At 44.3% G+C, this 23869-nt stretch overlaps 1 protein-coding gene across 16 annotated transcripts in view; it reads left to right on the top strand.

The window, feature by feature from the left end:
- ANKRD6 (ankyrin repeat domain 6) overlaps positions 1 to 23869 on the top strand; it is a 203720-nt gene that overhangs the window by 130824 nt on the left and 49027 nt on the right. For 13 of the 16 annotated variants that reach the window (NM_001261717.2, XM_077998550.1, XM_077998546.1 and 10 more), the window contains exon 2: positions 8073 to 8335. The exons of the other annotated variants lie outside the window; for them this stretch is intronic. In NM_001261717.2, coding sequence (NP_001248646.1) covers positions 8216 to 8335 — 120 coding nt within the window. In that variant the 5' untranslated portion in view covers positions 8073 to 8215. The remainder of the gene's footprint in view (positions 1 to 8072; positions 8336 to 23869) is intronic. 16 annotated transcript variants of the gene reach the window in all.

Below are 23869 nucleotides of genomic sequence, written 5' to 3'. Positions count from 1 at the left end.
ACAAATGTATCACACTGATACAAGATGTTATTAAAAGGGAAAGCTGTAGGGGTGGGGGTGGGCAAAGGGCTATATGAGAACTCTGAACTTTCTGCCCAATTTTTCTGTAAACTTAAAATTGCTCTAAAACATAGTCTATCAATGAAGATAAAAAGGAGAGGAAAGGATGGAATAGAAGAAATAAATGAAGGATGAAACAGGGCAGGAAGAAAGAGAAAGCCATGCACATACAATCTTGAGAGTATAGCATAAAACCATAATTATAATTAATTCTGCATGATTGTGTTACAAGTAGAGCAAAAATATGACTAGCCACTCTTCTTACCAACTCCTAGGGCTCTCCATCACAAGTGCAAGATAAGTTCAAGTAATTTGGCGTGATGTGAAAAATTTTCACTGCCTGACTGCCGCCTCATTTTCCAACACCATCGCTGGTCTTTGCTGTGTGTTACAAGCTCCAGCTGCAGTTGTCTCTTTGCCTTTCTTTGCTACTCATGACACATACTTTCAGACCACTCTGCCTTTTTGCTCTTGCTGTTTCCTCTGCCTGTGTCTTCTCCCCTTCTAACCTAACCAGATCCTACCTCCTCTAACACACTACCTTCTCTGTGAAAACTTTCCTGACCTCTTTTCACCCCAGCACAGCAAGCAAGAATGATCCCTCTCCCAGTGTCCACAGTTCCTTGTGTCTATTTCTTCAACATATGCTTGGTACACCACAAAATACATAACAAAAATGTTTCAGTGGAAAAACTGGGGACAGAAAAGCCAGATCAGATTTAAGGAGTGGGTAGAAGTTGAGATTTGAGTACATAGAACTGGTTTTATGGTGATGCTGCGTTAATTATTTTGATTTGTCTTTAGCATTTGGGTCTTTACCTAACAGGGGTTGAGGGTGATGAGAAGAAATTCCCAGAGTGGCTGTGGTGCTGTCCAATGCTTTGGTGCTGACAGACCTGTGTCACTGAATAAGGGATGCCTCTAGAGTCGTAATTTATCTGGCCCCAGAAACTGTAGTCCTCTATTTTGAGGGGGAAGGGAGAGAGGAGAATGACCACATTCCCTCTCTGTTATCTCTTGGACAGTCTGGAGCCATAGCCTGCCTCATGTATTTGGAAAGGAAAAAGATTAGTTGACTAGGTGAGTACCTCATATATTTCTTATGGGATCACAGGCTCCTGAAGACCAATTGATAACCAAAAATAAATTGGTTATTGGTTTTTCTGTCATTCATTAAATGAACATTAAAGGCCAACTGTGTTCCCAGCACCATGATAGGCTCTGGGTATACAAGATGACCAAAATGGAGTTCCTGCCACAAGGAGTTAATATAACCAGGGAGACCAACCTTGAGCCAATAACAGCAATTATGCTATGTCTTAGTCTGTTTGAGCTACTATAATAAAATACCACATACTGGGTGGATTAAACAACAGAAATTTATTTTCTTCCAATTCTACTTTCCAGTTCTTCTGGCTAGAAGTCCCAGATCAAAGTCCAACAGGGTTCAGTTTCTGGTGATGGCTGTCTTCTTGGCTTGCAGATGGGCTGTTTTGTCCTCACATGGCTGTTCTTCATTGTGTGCACACCAGAGTACATGCACAAGCATGAGTGCACTAATTCTATCAGATCAGGGTCCCACCTTTATGACCAAATTCACCTTAATTATCTCCTATTTCCAAATACAGTCACACTGGGGCTTTGGGCTTCAACATATGAACTGGGGGGACACAATTCAGTTCATAGCAAAAGCTTATAGAAAACTGTAGGTGCTGTCCAGGCACGGTGGCTCACGCCTGTAATCCCAGCACTTTGGGAGGCTGAGGCAGGCAGATCACCTGAGGTCAGGAGTTCGAGACCAGCCTGCCCAACTTGGTGAAACCCCGTCTCTACTAAAAATACAAAAATTAGCCAGGCATCATGGTAGTCGTCTGTAATCCCAGCTACTTGGGAAGCTGAGGCAGGAGAATCGCTTGAACCTGGGAGGCAGAGGTTGCAGTGAGCCGAGATCGCACCATTGCACTCCAGGCTGGGGGAAAAGAGTGAGACTTTCTCAAAAAAAAAAAGAAAAAGAAAACTGTAGGTGCACACATGAGGGAATGATCATCTTGTCTAGGGAAAGGCGGGGACGGCAGAAGGCTTAGCAGAGCTAACACTTGGTCTGAACTTTGAGCATGTGCGTGGTCATTTGCCAAGTGATGGGAGTGCCCACCCCTGACCTGGAGGCTCTGGTGGTCTAGCAGTGCTAGTCAGTCAATAAGTTATTGATATATATAAAAAGGGGAGGTCTCTACCTCCCAAGCCTTCTGTCAGTCACATCTTTATTCAGTGATGTGTGCTTATTCCTCCTATGTGAGTTTTACATCTGTAAGCAGCTTTTCTTGGTAGGGTATGTCACGGGTTTCCTGAATAATATTCAGATGTCACTCAGCTTTCACTGCAACAGCCCCTATGCCTCCTGCAGAGGTGGTTATTTCAGAAGATTCAGTGACTGTCAGAGTTAGAAGAAGAGAGTTATTGTGCTTTAAATGGCTCAAGAAATAAACATACATGTTTCTTTGTGACAGTGGGGTGTATATAATGAGTCATGGGCTTGCTAAAGCAGAGCATATCCACCTTGTCATTTCCCTTCTTTTGCAAATTGTCCTGGTGGGCACCAGGTTCCGTGATCAGTCAGTGCTGAGTGTCCTCATGGGTAGTGCTGTGTTAGGGGTCCTACCTGTGGGAGTAGATCTTCTCAGAAGGAGGAAGTGTCCTGGAAGCTGTAAGAAAATGAACCACTCTTTGCTTTATTCTTCCTTCCCACTCAGTTTACACTTACCTTCTGGCAACTGGGCTTTTGGGCTTGGATCATGGCTTTTCAGTGGTCAGATGATGAGTTTCTTTAACATAGGGATTGAGTCATATTCCTCTCTGTTGTAGCCTCACTTGTCCCTCAGTGATGATCACAGTAACCCAGTAGTGATTGCTTTTGGATAAACTAGTATGAGGGTTGTGTACTTTTTTTTTTTTTTTAGCTTGTGTTATTCTGCTGGCAATTTGTTTCCCCAGTGGGATTCAGCCTCTTTGCAATGCACCAGCCAGAGTCTCCAGCTATTCTCCTGCCCTTGGTGTAAGCCAAATGGCGACCAAAGCAGAATTGCAGTCCATTCCATTGCCCCATTACCCTTGGGGAAATAGGGCAAGGCTTTAGGACGACGGGTGGTAAGAAGGTTTGTGCTGACAGAGTAGAGTAATTTTCCCGTCCCTGAGACCAACAATTCTATCTTTAGAGACAGAGAGGAAAATGTGGGGATATTGGCTTAAATCAAAATGAAAGCCCTCTCCTTTCTATGACGTCTCCAGGTGGGTGTTGGATTTCTGTTGTTTCAACAAGTGGGCTGGAGCACACGATTGCGAGTTTAGGGCAGTCGACAGCACTCGGAACAGCTTCTGAAGGGGCTCTGCTCCCTATTTACTCCCTTCCCCCTTCCCTGCAGAGACTGTTCAGAGGAGCATTTGTGAGACAAACGTTGGGAACAGCTGCTCAGCCAGACCCTTGTCTCCTGTGCTGCCGCAGTCACTGTGCTGGAACTCTGCTGAGGAGGGTGGAGTGTCTGGGCTCTGCTGCTCCCACAAAGCAAACGTTTTCCTGTTTTCTCGGAGGCAGTTTGTTACAGATTTCAACCCTTTCTGCATCCCTCCCTCCCTTACAACACGAATGCTCATCTTTTCTTGCATTACTGCTGAAATAATGCAAACTTCGTTTCTCTGTCATCTGAGCATCATTCAGAAATGTTCCTCTGATCTGTGAATTGTTCCCTGACTTCAATCGGGGCAGTGTTACAGGTCCTCTGCTGGCAGGAGGGAGCAGTCCGTCAAAATCTGCAGACACAAGACTTTCAGAAGCTGTGACGAGCAGACTAGCAAGCCACAAAACATTGCAAGCTGAATGGATGTCTTAATAAGCTTTTAGATGTGATTTGGCCAGCATCGGCAGAGGAGGCTAAAGGGAAAAGGCAGCGAGCATTATAACGTAAATCACTGCAGATTTGCTGGGAGTGACAGCCCTAGGAAGCTCATGATCTCTCCAGGAAAGAATTGACCACAGTTATCCAGAAACTGAACACGATGTAGAACAGAGAGGACAGCCCCTCGGATGTGAGTACCATCTCTTCAACACAAGGTTTGGAGCAGTAGGAGCAAAGCTAGTTGTTATAGCTGATGGCGCTCCATAGCCACCGATTCCTGTGGGCCATCTCTGGGTGGGTTGTACATACTGCCTGACTGGGACTTTTATTTGCAGATCTCTTCTGGAATATTTTGCCTGTCAGGAGACAGATGTGTAGTGGCTTTAGGATATTGGCAAATTCTCCAAAGTGTAGGAGAATTTGTTGTAAAGCCCCAAGAAAACAGCAAAAGCAAACCTTATAGACCTTTTTCTGTAAAAGGAAAACTGATTGCATCACAGACAAGCAGCTGTGTGACCCTCTGGTATTTGTGATGACAGACAAAAGAATTAGCAAATTACAGAGCAACAAAAATGGGGCAGTGGGCTGGGAGGAAGGAGGGAAATCTTAGGAAGCTTAATCCCTATCTAGATTCAGGATATGCATTGCATACTTATGCTCATGTGTTTATTTCCTTTTGGCTTAAGGAATGGGCAGCATGTTTGCGTTTAAGGTTTTCCTTCAGAATGCTGTGAAAAATGAGCATTGTGACAAAGAGGGATGTAATTGATAGGCTTGGGGCAGAATACATTTCTCACTGCCAGCAGTGGGAAGTATCTTGAATGATAGCTGATCTACCTGTAAGAGGAGGCTCAGATACAAGGAGGGGATGAACTGCTACAGCCGAGGTAGCCAACAGGTTGGCATGAAGTTTAACTCATTGATTCCAGACTGGTTTCACCCCTCTATTCCCTTCCCTTCCCAATTTACTGTCAGGGGTTCCCCCATCCCTTCTTAAACTGCTCCCCACCCCTGCAATACACACACCTCTGTCTGGTCCAGTTTGTCGGGTCAGGACATCAGATGAGAAGCAGAGTGTCTTCTCACTCTAAGGGATGGGGGATCATTGTTCTAGATGGGAGGTAAGGATATGGGGTTTAGGAACAGTGACCATGAGGGAGGGAGAGAGGTGGTGTCTCTGCTTGGCCTGCACTTGGTATCTCTGCTGAGCCTGCACCCACACCCAAGGCCGAAGGTGCAGGAAGAAGCAGAAATAGAAGACCCTCATTTGATACCCTCCCACCCACAAACTGTGTGTAAACGCCCCTGCAGGTAAAGGCTGGAGATCCTAGTAAGGAGGCGATTACTGGGCTTAAATTGAAAATGAGGTTGAGATGTCCAAGCACATAGGGATGGTGTTGGCAACAGACTAGGAATTGTAAAGCCGGGGTTCTGTTCCTGATCTTGCACGCAGTTTTCTGTATGACTCTGGTAGGGGGAGTATCCAAAATGCTGTGCGAGGGACCTGTTCTGCAGGCTGCTCTGTGGGTGCTTTGATTATGGTGGAGGGGATGGAGTGAGAGTGAGGAACATTCTTAAGTAGCTGTAACTGAAAAGCAAAAAATAGAAGGGTGTTTCTGCTTGGCCAATGTTTTCTCACCACTGTAGTATTTTTCTATCTTTAACCAAACAAAAAGGAAAATTAATGTGGGCTGTACTTGCAAAGGGCTGTTTACCAGTGGTAATTATCTAAACAAGGCTATCTCAGTAGCCTGCAGCTATGGCATAAGTGTACTTCAGTCTCAGTATCCAGGAGGCTGAATTCATTGCATGGGGCTGGAGGGTGGGAGGGGAGTGGCTATCAATTTACTATGGGCCAGCTGGACCCCTGCATCCGTTGCTGAGGAGGCTGCACAGCACTGCTGGTGTGGAGCTTGTGACCTCAGCTGATGGGCTGTACTGAGGCTGCAGCAAAAAAACCTCTACCCTCAGGGGCTAAGCCATGGAGCAGAATGAGTAGAATGAGTAGAATTTTAGCCATGATAATATTTGTATGAACTGGGCCGTTGTACTTGAGACATTCAAATACCCCTTGCAATGAAAGGTTCTGGAATGGAAGGGGGCCGTTGGGTCTAGGTCTAGAGATAACAAATGGGTAGATGAGGGGAAGGGTGTGATTGTGGAAGGGAGATCATTTCGTAAGTCATGGCTAATACTCTGTATTTTCCTGCCGTTTAGGCCTGGAGTGATTTTGCAATATTTGGGCAAACAGAGCAGAAGTTCAGTATAATTGGTTTGAATGAACCACAGATTACCTGAATGAAAAGAGGCAATGCAGCTATGTTTCTAAAAACAAACCACTTCCAAATAGTGTAACGGTCTGGGAAACATAAAGCCCAGACTGTAGCCATTCAGTGCGACCATGAGAATTTTCAAAGGCATTTCCAGTTCCATTTCTTTCAGTGTTTTGAGTCTCAACTTTATTCATTTTTTTTTTTTGGCTCTATTTCTGGCATATCCCAGGGATCTCAGACCATGACTCACCAAGCTGCTTTAGAGCAGACCCTTTGCCAGATTCATTGTGCTTCTAATGACCCAGTGAGCAGGAGCAGGATGGGTTCGCGAGGGTTCCTCTCTCTTTCCCTGGTATTCTTTACCTACATTTTGAGCAACAGATGGAGAACGATGAGAAAGTTTGATAATTCACAAGAGTGGGGGTAAGAATTATTTCCGAAGTTGTAGTATTCACATCTGGACCATACTTTTGCATAATAAAATACCCTCTTTAATACCCGCCACAGTCCTGGGAGATAAATGTTCTCGTGTCTGTTTTATACGTGGGCATTTAACCCTAGCCTCACAGAGTGGTTGGCCAAACAAGCTGCCTGAATGCCACAGTGAACGAGTTCAAACAGGATGTGGTCCAGGGCTTTCCAGCCATATCATGGCCAATTCCTTAATCTTTAGAGACTGAAAGGATATTTGGGTGTGCTTGGGAACAAATGTAAGGGATGGCTGCGTCTTCCAGACTTTCAAAGTTAGGATGTGTGGTAGGGTTTGGGTTGAAGGGTGGTATCTCTGTTGTAGCATTCTGTTTCCATTTGTATATGCTAGTATTTTTAATAAGTATCTTTTAAAATACAAAGAAGCCCTCACTTCCTTGCTGTTCTAGCAGGACTGGATTAGACATTTAAGTATTTCTTCTTCTGCCCAAAGAACCCTTCACCCTTGAAATAATTACCAATGGCTTTGGTTGGGTCTAATGGCAGCCCAGGTATAGTGGGAGGAGTCCCAGTCTTTAAAATTCTATTCATTTTGCTATGTGGTAGGAAGAAATCAGTTTGCTACTAGTTCCTACCCTCCAGGTCACTGCTCTGCGACAGGGCTTTAGTGTTCTGTAGGTGGGTTTGGTGCCACTTCTTTTCCTCCTGTTAGCAAGGAAGCAACATGACCAGCCCCCTGCATTGGCAGAGCCCCTGTTAGTGTTTAGCATCTGTGTTGTCCCTAAGGTGGATTGTTTCAGCCACTTGGAACCAGGAATCGGCCCGGGCCTGTGCCCAGCTCTCCATCTGTTCCAGAACTCGGGAACTATACTATTTACAGTGAGAAAAGGATGAAGGGAGAGAACTGCAGTAAATGCTAGGAGAAAACCCCAAAGAGAGAACCCACTCAGCGGGGTCTCTGTGGGGTGTGTTCCACAGGCCACTGACCCACTGGGGAAGCGGCACATTAGCCATGGTGGACGCACAAAACCCAGCCAGGGGCCCTTTGGTGATCACACACAGTACAGTTCCCTGCCAAAGGCGGTGTGTAAACCAGGTGGTGCTTAGGGGATTATACCAGGCCTCCACTCCCTGGGAGAAAAACAGAGCAAACCTTGCAATTCTGGCCATACTATTCCGGAGGATGTCCCTGATGGGGGAAGAAGGGAGGGAGGTTGGCACATTCTGCTGCCTTCCACTTGGAAGTTCTGTTCAGGGGCTTTGCTGTGGAGTGTGCTTCCTGTGTGTTGTGTCCTGCCTCCCACAGCTCCCCCCGCTGCAACCTGCAAGCAGCAGAATGCCTTAAAATCAGAGAGAAGAGGTGTGACCTGTCCTTGTGTGTCAAGTGGCCCTGATGGCAGCTTTGTTTTGTAACCCCTAGGTCCCGAAGATGGCATATTCATAAAGATATCTTCCGATGATTGTGAACATCTTTACCTGTGGGTGCCAGGCCGGGCCAGTGACTTCGTGTTGAGCTGAAGGAACTTGTCTACCGCTTCCCTGAAAACCTTTCTTTCCTAATTCATGAGCCAGCAAGATGCAGTCGCTGCACTTTCAGAGCGCCTTCTCATAGCTGCGTACAAAGGCCAAACAGAGAATGTGGTTCAGCTCATCAACAAGGGCGCCAAGGTAGCAGTTACCAAGGTAACAAGAGAAAAATACGCTGTAGCCATTCCCTGGGAACTGGCCTACCTCTTAACCATTGTCTGAAAAACCGCTGTGTTTGGATCGCAGCTTTCAAAGAACTGGCTTTTCTTCCAGTGATGGAGGTTTGGGGAGAATGAGGATTATTAAGAATGCTTTATTGCCATCTTTCAAGTGGAGGACTTGTAATTAGCATTTGACAGTCTTTAAAATCATGGTGGCTTTTCTCACCTATTTCTTTAGCCAAATGGAGAGGAGATCTCTTGGGAGAAGTTGGGACACAAAAGCTTACTGGACAGAGTGTGTGATAATCATGTTAGATGGGCCTCCCGGGGAGGTAGACCAGCTTGTGCACAGCCCCTCCCCTGTGCAGAGTCTCTTTGTCCCCGTCTGTATGATGACGGCCTGGACCAGATGACTGCTACAACCTCTATAGGCTTTGATTTCATGTGGGTCAGTGAAGATGTGTGGTAAGCTTTGGAGGGCATTGCTTACCCAGCGCCAACAGAGAAGGCTATGAAAGATGAGAGACCATACTGCCCAAAGGCAGTTTTGTAGCAAAGCCAAGAAAAGGCAGGCTCTGCGCAGCCAGATGGAGAGTTTAAATACGCTGGCGAAGTAACCGATAGCAAGCACTTATTGAGCCCTAGTATTGCTGTAAGCACTTTACAGCCCTCTAGAAGAGATTCTCTTCTCATTCCCATTTTGGAGGTGAGGAAACTTGCCCAGGGTCCCTCAGCCGCTGAGTGGTGGAAATGCAACTTGTACTCACAGAGTCTGGCCCCAAAGCCCACCCTCCAGACCTCCCCAGAAAGAGCTGTGAAGACAGGCAAAGTTTAATTTTCACAGAGGGTCATCTGTTAACTTCTGACCTCCTGTGGCAGACTGATCAGCTCCTATTTTCATGTTTACTTATATGCAATCTTCACATTCTATGCCGGCCTCCAGAGAGGTCTTGAGCTACTTGTAGGTCCCCATGGAGGTGAACAGGGGTCTGCACATAAATGGTGATTGGATTGTTTGGAACTGAGGGTGAAGGGAGCCTTACCTCAGAGCTCATGTGATCTATTCATAGCACTTTCCAGGGCCCAGGCAATCACAAATGGGAGAAAGCGTGGAACTCTGTAGTTAGGGCACATGCTCACAGATTTTAACTCTGCTTTGTTTGCTAATTATGCAAGTTGCTTGATTTCTTTGAGCCTCAGTTTCTTATCTGTAAAAGAGGGATAATAATGTCAGCTTTTCAGAATTGTTACAATAACAATAACTTATTTAATGCACTTAGGGCATAGTCTGCAACTTTTCTTCTATAAATAGACTTAATTATTTGCTATTTTGTAAACAGCTTTATTAAGATATAATTTACGTACATTAAATTCACCTATTTTAATTGTACAATTCAATAATTTCTAGTGTATTTACATCACCACTGCTATGCACTGAATTGTTTCTCCCCCAAATTCGTTTTTTTCAATCCTAATCCCTAATGGTATTTAGAGATAGGGCCTTTGGGAAGTAATTAGGTTTAAATGGGGTCATGAGAGTGGGGTCCTTGTGATGAAATTAATTTCTATGTAAGAAGAGGCACCAGGGTCTGCTGTCTCTCCCCCTCCCTGCTATGTGAGGACACAGTGAGAAGGTGGTCATCAGCAAGCTAGGAAAAGGGCCCCAACTAGAACCTGACCATGCGGGTACCCTGAACTCACGCATCCCAGCCTCCAGAACTGAGGAACAAATCTCTTGTTCTGGCAGCCTGAGAAGACTAATACAAGCACATTCAAATATTAGAACATTTCTGTCATCACAATTAAAAAATATATATATTTTGAGACAGTCTCTCCATCTGTTGCCCAGGCAGGAGTACAGTGGCACAAATCCTCAGCTTACTGCAACCTCCAACTCCCAGGTTCAAGTGATTCTTGTGCCTCACCCTCCCATGTAGCTGGGACTACAGGCACATACCACCACGCCTGCCTAATTTTTGTATTTCGAGTAGAGATCAGGTTTCACCATGTTGGGCCAGGCTGGTCTCGAACTCCTGATCTCAGGTGATCCACCCGCCTCGGCCTCCCAAAGCGCTGGGATTACAGGCATGAGCCACCGCACCTGGCTTCTAGTAAAAATCATCATACCCATTAGCTGTCACTCCCCATTCCCACCCCCAGCTCCTGGCAACTATGAATCTACTTTTTGTCTCTATAAACTTATCTTTTCTAGGCATTTGATATAAATAGAATCATATGGTATTTGGTCTTTTGTGTGTGACTTCTCTCACTTAGCATAAAGTTCTCAAGGTTCATCTCTGTTGTAGCATATATCCGATAAGGACATACTATATTGTCCTTATTGCACTTAGCATGTTTTCAAGATTCACTCGTGTTGTAGCATGTACCAGAATTTCATTCCTTGTTAAGGCTGAATAATAATCCATTTTATGTATATGCCACATCTAGTTTATCCCTTCATCCACTGATGGGCACTTGGGTTGTTACTGGCTTTTGCCTGTTGTGAATAATGCTGTATGAACATGGTGTACATGGGTGTTTGAGTCCTTGCTTTCACATCTTTTGGTTATATACTCAGAAGTGAAATATGGTAGTTCTACTTTTAAAGTTTTGGGTAACTTCCATACTGTTTTCCATGGCTGTTGCACCATTTTACAATGCTACCAACGGTGCACAAGGGTTCCCACTTTTTCACATCCTTGCCAATACTTATCTTCTGGTTTTTTTGGTTTGTTTGTTTGTTTGAGACAGAGTCTCGCTCTGTTGCCCAGGCTGGAGTGCAGTCATGCGATCTTGGCTCACTGCAAGCTCCGCCTCCCGGGTTCACACCATTCTCCTGCCTCAGCCTCCTGAGTAGCTGGGATTACAGGCGCCCGCCACCATGCCCGGCTAATTTTTTTGTATTTTTAGTAGAGACGAGGTTTTACCGTGTTAGCCAGGATGGTCTCAATCTCCTGACCTCGTGATCCACCCTTCTTGGCCTCCCAAAATGCTACTGTTATTACTGACCTTCCTAATGGGTGTGAGGTGATATCTCGCTGTGGTTTTGATTTGCATGTCTCTGATTATTAGTGATGTTAAACGTCTTTTTATGTGCTTGTTTGCCATTTGTATATCATCTTTGGAGAAATGTCTATTCAAGTCCTTTGCCTATTGTTTAATCTGGTTATTTGATTTTTTTGGTGTTGAGTTGTTCTTAATATATTATTTTAATATATATATTAAGATATATATAATATATATCTTATATTCTAATTATATAATTAGAATAAAGGATTAATATCTAGAATATATTAAGAACTCTTATATTTATATCTTAAAAGATATATAAGATAAATATGAGTTCTTAATATATTCTAGATATTAATCCTTTATCATATATTTGATTTGCAACATTTTTTCTCATTCTATGGTTACCTTTAGGAGTACTTTTTTAGAGCCGTTTCAGATTTACAACAAAATTGAGAGGAAGGTCCAGAGATTTCCCAATATCTCCCGCCTCTAAACATGTTTATTTTATTTTATTTTATTTTTATTTTATTTTATTTTTTTTTGAGACGGAGTCTCGCTCTGTCGCCCAGGCTGGAGTGCAGTGGCCAGATCTCCGCTCACTGCAAGCTCCGCCTCCCGGGTTCGCGCAATTCTCCTGCCTCAGCCTCCCGAGCAGCTGGGACTACAGGCGCCTGCCACCTCGCCCGGCTTATTTTTTTGTATTTTTAGTAGAGACGGGGTTTCACCGTGTTAGCCAGGGTGGTCTCGATCTCCTGACCTCGTGATCTGCCCGTCTTGGCCTCCCAAAGTGCTGGGATTACAGGCTTGAGCCACCGCGCCCGGCAAACATGTTTAACCTACCGGATTATCAACATCCCCCACCAGAGTGATACATTTGTTACAACTGATGAGCCTATACTGACACATCATTATCACCCAAAGTCCATAGTTTACATTACGGCTCATTCTTATACATTCTATGGATTTGGAAAAATGTATAATGGCATACATCCACAAGGATAGTATCATATAAATTATTTTTACTGCCCTAAAGATCCTCTGTGCTTCACCTGTTTATCCCCTTCCCTCCTCCCACCCCAATCCCTGGCAACCACTGGGTCTTCTTACTGTCTCCATAGTTTTACCTTGTTCAGAATGTCATATTGTTGGAATCATACAATATTTGGCCTTTTTATATTGGCTTCTTTCACTTAGTAATATGCGTTTAAGGTTCTTCCATGCCTTTTCATGGCTTGATAGTTCATTTCCTTTTAGGACTGAAAAATCTTCCATTGTGTGGTTATACTACAGTTTTGGATGCATTCACCTACTGAAGAACATCTTGGTTGCTTCCAAATTTTGGTAATTATGAGTAAAGCTGCTATAAACATTCATGTGCAGTTTTTTTGTGTGGACATACATTTTCAACTTTTTTCATTAGATACCAAGGAGTACAATTGCTGGATCGCATGGTAAGAGGGTTTGGTTTTGTAAGAAACTGCCAAACTGCTGCATTCCCATCAGCAATGAATGAGATTTCCTGTTGCTCCACATTCTCACCAGTATTTGGTGTTTCAGTGTTCCGGATTTTGACCGTTCTAATAGCTGTACAGGGGTATCTCATTGTTTGTAGCTTGTCTTTTTACTCTGCTGATTGTGTTCTTTGATGCACAAACGTTTTCAAGCTTGATGTCTCATTTGTCTATTTTTGCTTTTATTGTCATATGCAAGAAAACATTGCCAGATCCAACGTCATGAAGTTTTTCCCCTTGTAGAAGCTTTATAGCTTTGGATCTTATGTTTATGCTTTTATTCCATTTTGAGTTAATTTTTTATATAGTGTAAGGTAAGGGTCCATCTTCATTTGTTTGCATGTGGGCATCCATCTTTCCCAGGACCACTTGTTGAGGAGACTATCCTTTTCCCATTGAGTGGTCTTGGCATCTTTGCTGAAGATCATTTGACCATATACATGAAGGTTTATTTCTATGCTTTCTATTCTATTTCACAGGTTTATATGTCTTTATTCTAATACCAACTGTTTTGATTACTGTAGCTTTTAATGTGTTTTGAAGTCAGAAAGTGTGAGCTCTTCAACTTTGTTCTTCTCAAAATTGTTGTGACTGTATATCACAGTTTTTTTGTTTTGACACAGAGCCTTACTTTGTCGCCTACGCTGGAGTACAGTGGCGCAAACATGGCTCACTGCAGCCTTAACCTCCTGGGCTCGAGCAGTCCTCCTGCCTCAGCCTCCTGAGTAGCTGGTACTACAGGCATGTGTTCCCCATGCCTAGCTGATAAAAATGAGCAACATCCTGGGCTTATGCGATGCTACTGCCTCAGCCTCCCAAAATATCACAATTTAAAATCAAATGTATAATTATTGTGACTACGTAAATGCTGCTCACTGGTTAGCTGAGAATGATTACATTTTTAAAAATATGTATGATTACATTTTAAAAAATATATAGCTTATTATTTTTCCTGGAGTTGATAGTTACCCTAATTTTTTCACTTGTTTAATTTGATTTAAACTTACTGGTAAGTGTTTCATCTACTATCCAATAACTCTGTGAAACTGTTCTCAGTGCAATTCGCTGTGAGTAAACCTATTACATATTTATCAGCCCAAGTCTCTTCCTGGGGATATCCCCTCTGGAGTCATTTATCCTTCTTTCTGATTAATCTGGGTTGCTCTCTAGTTCTGCAATCATCCTGAGAAGTCCTTTCACCTCTCCCCTGTATTAGATCCCCTGTTTGCTGGAACCCATGTCATTCTAACTTTGATACTGCACATTCTTTGATATCTTCCTAAGAAAGGGAATATGGGCATAAATTTTTTGAGAGTCTGCATGTCTAAAAATCCTTATTCTACCCTCTTGCTTAAGTGACAATTTGGTATAGAAACTTAGAGAATTATTTTGCCTAAGAACTTCAAAGGCAGTGCCTCATCTTTGAGCTTACAGGGTTGCTGTTGGGAAACTCAGCTTATAGTGTTCCTTGCAACTGCCTTCTGAAAGGCATTTTGCATCCACTCTGCCCCTTGAAGGACCTACCCATTCAGGACTCAGCTCAGGAGCCACCACCAACATGAAGTCCACCCAGTGAATGGTACCCTGGATGGAATTTGCTCTCCTCCTAATTGATGTAACTTTGTTCTCTATGCACTCTGTCCTTCATACGGCTCTGTGGGTGCTCAGAACTCCCCACTGCATCATCACTGTGACCAGGGTCATAGTGTCTCTCTTACATATATCTGTGTTTGACAGAGGAGAAAGGCACTGAATTTGGAAGCCAAAGACCTTGGTATAGGCGCCTGTTCTGCTGCTTATTAACGGCTTATTAATGTAGACCAGGGTTGCTCATCCTCAGCAACGTCACTGACATTTTGGGCCAGATCATCCTCTGCTGCTGGGGCTGTGCTGTGCATTGTAGGGTATTTAGCAGCATCCGTGGCTTCTTGCTGTAGATGCCAGTAGTACTTCCTTCCCTTGGATTTTGACAACCAAAAATGTCTCTGGACATTGACAGACATCCCCTGAGCAACAAAATTGTCCCTACCTCAGAACCACGCATTAGGCCAATCATGTCAGGAGTCTCAATTTCCTCACAGACCTTACAGAGTTTTTGTAAGCACTAAATGTGATAGCACATATTGCCATAGTTATAAAATCTAAGTGGGCCGGGCACGGTGGCTCACGCCTGTAATCCCAGCACTTTGGGAGGCCGAGACGGGCGGATCACGAGGTCAGGAGATCGAGACCATCCTGGCTAACATGGTGAAACCCCATCTCTACTAAAAAATACAAAAAATTTTCAGGGCGTGGTGGTGGGCGCCTGTTGTCCCAGCTACTTGGGAGGCTGAGGCAGGAGAATGGCGTGAACCCGGGAGGTGGAGCTCCCAGTGAGCCGAGATCGCACCACTGCACTCCAGCCTAGGCGACAGAAAAAAAAAATCTAAGTGGACATAAAATATTGATTATTTTTTAACTCTTCCAGTGCCTAGCAAGGTACTCACATAGTAGACCCATCTATGCTGAATGAGGGGAATAATGTTATTGACTGTAAATTTCTTACACTTTCATAGCAATTGCAAAGTATTAGGTACTCTTGTAAGAGCTCTACAACAATTAAATATTTTAAACCTCACCATGGCTATTATCCCCATTTTACAGATGAGGAAACTGAGGCAAGGAATGATCAGGTAACCTGCCCTGGGTTTCCCTTAGAAAGTGTCGAAACTGCTATTCAAACCCTGGCCATCTAGTTCGAGAGTGAGAGTCATTGCTCCCATAGGAGGCAAGGAGGAAAGTTCCCCTTGGCCCTTAAAGGCTCACTGAAAAATCAACATACAAACGGCAGATAAATTGTATTAGAGGCATAAAAATGTATTTAACATGTACACACAGGAGGCTTCAGAATGAGGACCCAAAAATTCAGGGGAAATTGTCCATTTTAATGCTTAGATTCAAAAGAGTGTGGACAGCCGTGTAGAAACATGATTAGACAAAAAGGGCATGATCTAATGCTGATTGCATGAGAAACCCAGCACAGCCTGTCTGTCTACGGTCTTCTTGGCCCTTCTGAGCTGAGCATTCCTGACTTCTGGGTATGAGGCAGGTCCCTCTCTGGAATCGAGTGTTAAGACCTACAGTCAACTAGGTCAGATTTTTTTTTTTTTTTTTTTTTTTTTTTTTTTTGAGACGGAGTCTCGCTCTGTCGCCCGGGCTGGAGTGCAGTGGCCGGATCTCAGCTCACTGCAAGCTCCGCCTCCCGGGTTCACGCCATTCTCCTGCCTCAGCCTCCCGAGTAGCTGGGACTACAGGCGCCCGCCACCTCGCCCGGCTAGTTTTTTGTAGTTTTTAGTAGAGACGGGGTTTCACCGTGTTAGCCAGGATGGTCTCGATCTCCTGACCTCGTGATCCGCCTGTCTCGGCCTCCCAAACTGCTGGGATTACAGGCTTGAGCCACCGCGCCCAGCCTAGATAATTCTTTATGGCCTGCTTTTACACAGAGAGGGGAGGAGGGGAAGGTTAGAGTAATATTTTTAAGTTTTATGGCTGGCTTTAGGGGTAGGAGGTTCTGGTTTCTACGACCTGCCTTGGGGGAAGAGGGATTCTAGTTTCTGTGGTTAGCCTCTGGGTAGGAGTTGAGGGGCCAGAGATAGGAGGGCAGGAAGAGGTCAGAAAAAAACTTTTTTCCTGAGGCCTTCCTTTTGGGGTATTGTTTTTTGAGCCCCAACACTGGTAACCATCATGTTTCCACTATGTGGTTTATAAGTTTAGATTGTGAACTTCCTGTGAGCTGCTGCTTATTAGAGCATACTCCTTGGCACCTGACACATCGTGGATATAATCTGCAAATGTTTCATTGACTGGGAACTCAATCTGCTCAGGTACTTAAAAAAAATAAGCGATATCCCAATAATGGGATTGTACTTGTATAAAACATTTCCAAATTATTTTCACATATATGTTGCTTGTCCCCAGAGCCTTGTAAGATATATATGGTTTCCCTTGAGAGGAAATGAAGTCTCAGAAGGAAAGTGACTTGTTCAAATAGGGCATGCCAGAGCCCAGATGAGAACTGAAATTTCCTGGCTCCCATGGACATTTTCTCTGCCACAGAGAAGGGCATCTCTTCTGTCCTGGAGATTTTACTTCAGCTCATAATGGATGGTTCCAGTATGTTATTCACTAAGTAAGGGTGGGTTGTCATGCACAGGACATGTCTTCAGAGCAAGTGGGGTTGGGAGCTGGAAATTGATGTGGGAACTACATGTAAGAATTTAAAACTCATGTTTTAAGAGAAAGTCTCACTAAGAACTATGATTTTCCATTTGCACAACTTTCATATTTAGACCAGTAGTACTTCACCATGTTGACAAACACATTTTCAGCTGGAATAGGTAATCTGACAAAAGCACTGGATATGCTGAGAAGTCTGACATATCTCTGGAGCAAATTGTTAGAGACAATAATTCAGGCTCATGACCCTTCAGTTTTCTGCTACTCCTTTCACCCAACTCACCTGTTCCTTCCCTCATTTAGGCAATACATTTTGAGCTTCAGCTGTGTACTGGTGAACAAGACAGGAAAAAACATCTTGGTCCTCACTGGAGCTTGCATTCTTGGTGAGACAGGCTAGAATTTGATACTGTTGCCTGCACTCCTATCCCTGAAGCTCCCCTTGGGTCTGTCAGCTCTCCCTCCTGGTTTTCCTCCCCAAGGTGCCTTCTCCATCTCCTTTTGCTCTTCCTGCCTCTAAAATTGGCTTTCCTCAGGCCCTCTGCACTCATCTGCTCTCCCTCTGTACACCCACTTGGCTATTCCAGCTCAAGACTGGTCACCATGTCTCCATCTCCGACTTGGCCCTGTCTCCTGATCCCCATGGCCAGCTGCCTTCATGGGCATTTTTAATTTCTTTTTTTCTTTTTTTTTTTTTTTGAGACAAGAGTCTCACTATATTGCCCAGGCTGGTCCTAAACTTCTGGACTCAAGTGATTCTCCTGCCAGGTAACAGGGACTACAGTCATGAGCCACCATGCCCAGCCTTCCTGGGCATCTTTATGTGGAGAATCCACAGGTTCAAATTGAAGTGCCCACGCTGGAAGCTGCAACCCCTCCTGAGGCGTGGTCCTCTTCCCAAGGTCCCTTTATCAGTACAAGGGAGCCCCATTTGTGCACACCTCAAGCAGAAGCCCAAAGCCATCCTTTTTTCTTTTGGGTCTTTGACATCCCTCCACTTATGCTTCCTGTCAGTGACCAAGTGAGGCTCATTATGCTTCCTAACTTCTCTCAACTCTGTGTCTTTCTAGTTGCCCCTGCTGGCACTGCTTGAGATATTTGATACTAAAACGAAAAAATGGGATATATTTTTTCTTTGCAAGAATGCTCTGGTTTTATAAATGAACATATTCTCTCCAGTTCCCTTGTGCTTTAGTCAGATACCTTCTGATACAGCTTAATTTTGTTACCTCAATACCAACAGGTGTTTTGTCATCTGGATAAACCCTTTGCATTGCTCCTTAGTGCCAAGCATTGGCCATAACATTAGAGTTGAGAGCCTCTAGGAGTCCCCAGGCAGAGTATCTTTTCCTAGAACTGTTAAGAAGCTGGTTAGCCTGGGCAACATAGTGAGACCCTGTCTCTACAGAAAATAAAAAATTAGCTGGGCATGGTGATGTACACCTCTAGTCCTAGCTACATAGGAGGCTGAGGTGGGAGGATTGCTTGAGCTCAGGAGGTTGAGGCTGCAGTGAGCCATGATTGTGCCACTGCACTCCAGCCTGGGCATCAGAGGGATATCCTGTCTCAAAAAGCAAAACAACAAAAAAGCTGGTCCTTGGAATGTTTTACCAAAGTTTTTATCTTCTCCAAAAGGAAGTAGACAAAGATTGTTTGATACAAGTTGGTTAAGAAGAAAATTCAGTTTCATTCATAAAATTCATCTCCATTTGATACCTACCACTCTCCCCAAGTAATGAAGTTGAAATTTAGATAATTAAGCACAAACCCCAGGGCCTAAAGAGCTTGTTCATAGAAGGTGAACCCCCCAGAGTTCTCTGCAGAATGGCCAAGCAGAAAAAATCAGGAGGTGCAACAGGGCAGGTAGCATGGAGACCATATGGTGTGATATACTTCAGTTTAAAGAGGCAAGTCTACTTCTCTCTACAAATGTATGCCTGCATTTGTGTGAGCCAGGAGAACCACATGGGACACATGAGACTGTTAACTTTGGCTACCTAGCAAGGAAGATGATTAGCTTTTTTTTTTCCCCTTTCCACCCCCCTCCCTTTTTTTTTTTTTTTTTTTTTAAACAGAGTCTCGCTCTTTTGCTCAGGCTGGTGTGCAGTGGTGCAATCTCGGCTCACTGTAACCTCCACCTCCCGGGTTCAAGCGATTCTCCTGCCTCAGCCTCCTGAGTACCTGGGACTACAGGTGTGCACCACCACGCCCGGCTAATTTTTGTATTTTTGATAGAGATGGGGTTTTGTCATATTACCCAGGCTGATTTCAAACTCCTGGCCTCAAGTGATCTGCCCACCTTGGCCTCCCAAAGTGCTGGGATCACAGGCATGAGCCGATGCATCCGGCCTGATTTTTTTCATTGTATTGTTTCAGTTATTAAAATAAGCATATATTAATTTTGTACTTTGTCAAATATAAAGTCAGGTTTAAAAATATGTGTTGAGTGCCTGTACCAGCAGTGGGCCAGGTGCTTGCCATATACTATCTGGTTGAAATCCTCAGCTCTGCCAAGCTGGTGCTCTTATCTCTGAGATGCCAATAAGGAAAGGGAGGTGCCAGGCAGAAAGTAACTTGCCCATGACCAAAGCAGCAATAGGTGCTAGCCCTGGGAAGGAGCCGGCTTTGTGTGGTCCTGAGGCCCACATGTAGGACACTCCTGACCCTTGTTTCCAGCGCCTCCATAGTCCCTGCCCTTCCACCACTATGCTGACCACCCCTCAGTGCAGACAGAGAAAGAGGCTGTCTGCAGGGCGGGCCAAAGGGACTTTTCTCCTCTGTCCTTGCCTCCTGCACGCCATTCCCAGAGTTTTATCGCAAGTTCAGAAATTCCTGATGAAGGCGGTGTAGTGTAGAAGGTATTAGCGTGGATGCAGGAGCCAGGTGCTCTGTTTCAAATGCCAACGATATTTACTAGCTCTATGGTCTTGAGGAAATTACTTTATCTCTGTGCATCATGTCATCACCTCTAAAATGAGGATTAAATAATAGTAGCTACCTCATTAGGTTATTTAAGCACTAACTGAATCAATATATGCAAACTACTTAGAACAGTGCTCAGCACATAGTCAGTGTCAAATGTAGTAGGCACTGAGGGGATTCTGAGAATGCAACAATGCTAAGAGCTGTGGTCCAAGGCCATTCATTGTTCTCATCTGAAAAATGAGGATAATCTCGACTTCATGAGATTGCCATCAAGACTAAATGAAGGCTGGGTGCGGTGGCTCAAGTCTGTAATCCCAGCACTTTGGGAGGCCAAGGCTGGTGGATCTCTTGAGGCCAGGAATTCGAGACTAGTGAAACTCCATCTCTACTGAAAATACAAAAATTAGTCGGGTGTGGTGGTGCACACCTGTAATCCCAGCTACTTAGGAGCCTGAAGCAGGAGAATCGCTTGAACCCAGGAGGCGGAAGCTGCAGTAATCCAAGATAGTGCCACTGTACTCCAGCTTGGGCCACAGAGCAAGACTCTGTCTCAAAAAAAAAAAAGGCTAAATGAGATGACAAAGTGTTTAGCTCAATGTCCAACATTTAATAAAACTATCAGCTTTTTGGAGTAGAAGTTGAGAAGCTGATTCTAAAATTTATATGAAATGCAAGAGACCTAGAATAGCCAAAGCAACATTGAACAACAAAGTTGAAGGACTTTTGCTACCTGATTTCCAGACATACTAGTATCTTCCAGGCTTACTACAAGAGTCAAAATTATAGGGACAGAAAATAGATCAGTGATTGCTAGGGGCTGGAGATGGTGGGAAATGATTGACTGCAAAGGAGCAGGAGGGAATTTTGGGTGGGGAGATGAAAATCTTCCATATTTTGTTTGTGGGGTTGGCCGTATACATTTATCCAACCATATGAAAGTGCATACTTTAAAAAAATGAATTTTGTTGAATGGAAATTATACCTCAAGAAACTTGATTTTTTTTTTTTAAAGATAACTCTCCTAAGTGTAATTGTTACAGATGAGGAAACAGAAGCTTCGGGAGGCTGAATAAGTCCTTTGTAGGTTGCTTGTGGTTCCTGTGGGGGTTTTGCATCGTGTTGTCTCCCCATGCTGGTAACTACTGTACTCCAATATAAACTTTCAACTTTTAAAAAGGGAAATGCAAAGAGTTCCACTGTAGTAAAGTAGTAACTTTCCCCAGCGTGAGCACCTGATGGTGTTTGCAGAAATGAAGAGGATGACTGGCTGGTAAATATTTTCTGGCAGCCACTTTCAAGGGAACGCTGCAAGTCAATAAATGGTATACATTCATGGCCTCAGGAAACACAGTGAGAACAGCCTCTGCACTGGGGGACTCTCCTGCTGCCACTTGCTGGGCTTCCTGCTCTGAAACCTGTTTCCAGTTTCGACAAAACCTCACTTCCACGCGGGGTTTGCGACACTGGTGTCCCAAGGCAGGAGAGCAGTGGAAAGGAAGGATCTTTCATGGTGGTCATTTGCTTTGTTTTTGATTTCCTGGTTTGTGTTTAATGTTAGGACTTACCAGAATGGTGTAGCCTGAACTCATGTTTGCCGGCCTGCTGGTTCCTAGTCATTTGCTTTAAGTTGTCACTCCCCAGGACGTGGGGGAAATTGACACTTAAAAGGTGGTTGGTCAGGTAAAACTCTTCACTTGGGAGAATGTGTTGTATATAGCATGCTCCTGCCAGAGGACCCCATACACTTATTTTAGTTGGAGTAGGTAATGGTTCTACTACAGAAGGCACAAAGTTTGCCTAGTCCTCCTCCCGTGCTGCCCCCACCACTTAGTGTTTCCCTCCCTGAAGGCACCTGTTTTACCTGCTTCTTACATTGTTCCTGAGATACTTACGTACATACATGCAAGTAGATGTAGCTCTGTGTGTTTCCCCATTTTATACAAATTGTGGGATACTATACTCTCCTTCTTCATTTTAATTGGCTTAACCAATCCCCTATTGATGGGCATTTAGATTATGTTAATCTCCTGCCCTTACAAAGCATGCTGCAGTGACTCTGTTCGGAGGTTTTATTGCACAGTACGATTATATTTGGGGGATAGATTTCTCTAAGTGGTACTTCTGAGTCAGAGCATGCATCCCCTTGCAATTTTGACAGCTAGAGCTAAATTGCTCTGCAAAGAGGTTGTGCCAGTCTACACTTCACCAGCAGTGTGTGAGGGGCCCGAGAGGACTGACCTTTAAACACATGATGCCAGTGGTACCCTGGGCTCTGTCTGCTGCCTCTCCTGACCCTTCACCATCTGAGCTCATCTTACCTTTCTAGCCTTCTCTCCAGGAGCTCTCTGCTAAGGTGCATTTGGCCTGTGTGGCCTCGGTTCCTTTTCACTTCAGCATGCGTTTCGTAGAATTTTCTCTGGGTTGAGTCTGGGGCCAGCTGCCTGGGAATCAAAGGGAAAAGTGGGGGAGTGGCTGATGGGAGGGGAATAGAAGAGGGGATCTCCACACCTCTCCTCCCCTTCCCCATCCCCCATTCCCAAATGGAAAACGGAGTTCCCTCCCAAGACACCTGGGTCTTTTATTCTGACCCCAAGTACCCCAGTGTGTTCTCACATCCAGAGCAAGGGCAGGAGCCCATGCAGGGCTGCTGTAGTGCTTGGTTCTGCTCTGAGTTAGCACATCCACACACTGTGTGGAGCAGGTGTCTCTTCACTGAAACAAACAGGGCATTGAGGGTATATGGTTACATGGCAGGTCAAACAGAAAATCTGCTTGTGTTCTACAATAGCTAGAAGCATAACCCTGTGGGAAGAAAATCTCAACTGGGAAAACTTAGGCTTTTATAGTTTATCATAAAAAAATCTCTGGGGAAAATTGACATATGGTGCTAATTGTGAGAAAGTTATAAAATGAACATATGCTGACATTTTATTTAACTCATTAATTAAAGAGGAAACTAGTAAGATGTTACAACTGTTTTGAAGGAGAATTGTCAGGCCAGGCCCAGACAATTAAAAAAAAATTTTTTTTGTAGAGATGGTGGGGGTGGAGTCTTGCTATATTAATTGACCAAGCTGGTCTTGAACTCCTTGCCTCAAGAGATCCACCTCAGCCTGCCAAAGAGCTGGGTCCACAGGTATGCACCACCATGCCAGGCTAACGTTTTTTTACTTTTTGTCGAAATGGGGTCTTGCCATGCTGCCCATGCTGTCTTGAACTCCTGGGCTCAAGCAGTCTTCCCACTTCAGCCTCCCAAAGTGCTGCGATTACAGGTATGAGCCACCGCGCCCAGCCCCGTTTTAATTATTTTCAACTGTTCAATCCAGTGGCAGTAATTGCATTCACACAGTTGTGTGATCATCACCACCATCCATTTCCAGATCTTTTTTCATCTTCCCAAACTGTAACTTTATACCCATTAAACACTAACTCCCCTTTTCTCCCTCCCACCCAGCCCCTGCCAGCCACCATTCCACTTTCTGTCTCTATGAATTTGTCATCCATTTTAAAGTCTCTCACAATTTTTCCTTACCAAGAGTAGAGGCAATGAATCACATTTACCATCTTTTCAACCCTGCCCAAGTTATTAGCCTCCTTGAGCCTTCATTTCCTGTCTGTAAAATCAGCACAACAGCACTTACCTCAAGGATATGTGGTGAGGATTATATGAGGTAATCCATGCAAAGTGCTTAGAACAGTGTAATTAAGGATGTAGAAAGAGCTCAACGGATGGGAGTTGTTATTATGAAGACCATCTCCCCACCTGAGGCAGCTGTCCTCAGAGGCACAGAAGTCAACACTGGTTCTCAGTGTTGACTGCGCATGTGACCCCCTTTAGAGCCTTAAATACTGATGCCCAGGCCTAC

The sequence above is a fragment of the Macaca mulatta genome, chromosome 4 (assembly GCF_049350105.2).
Source record: "Macaca mulatta isolate MMU2019108-1 chromosome 4, T2T-MMU8v2.0, whole genome shotgun sequence".
Lineage (NCBI taxonomy): Eukaryota > Metazoa > Chordata > Mammalia > Primates > Cercopithecidae > Macaca > Macaca mulatta.
Note: the sequence above shows the minus strand (reverse complement) of the source record. Positions and strands in the feature narration are given on the sequence as shown.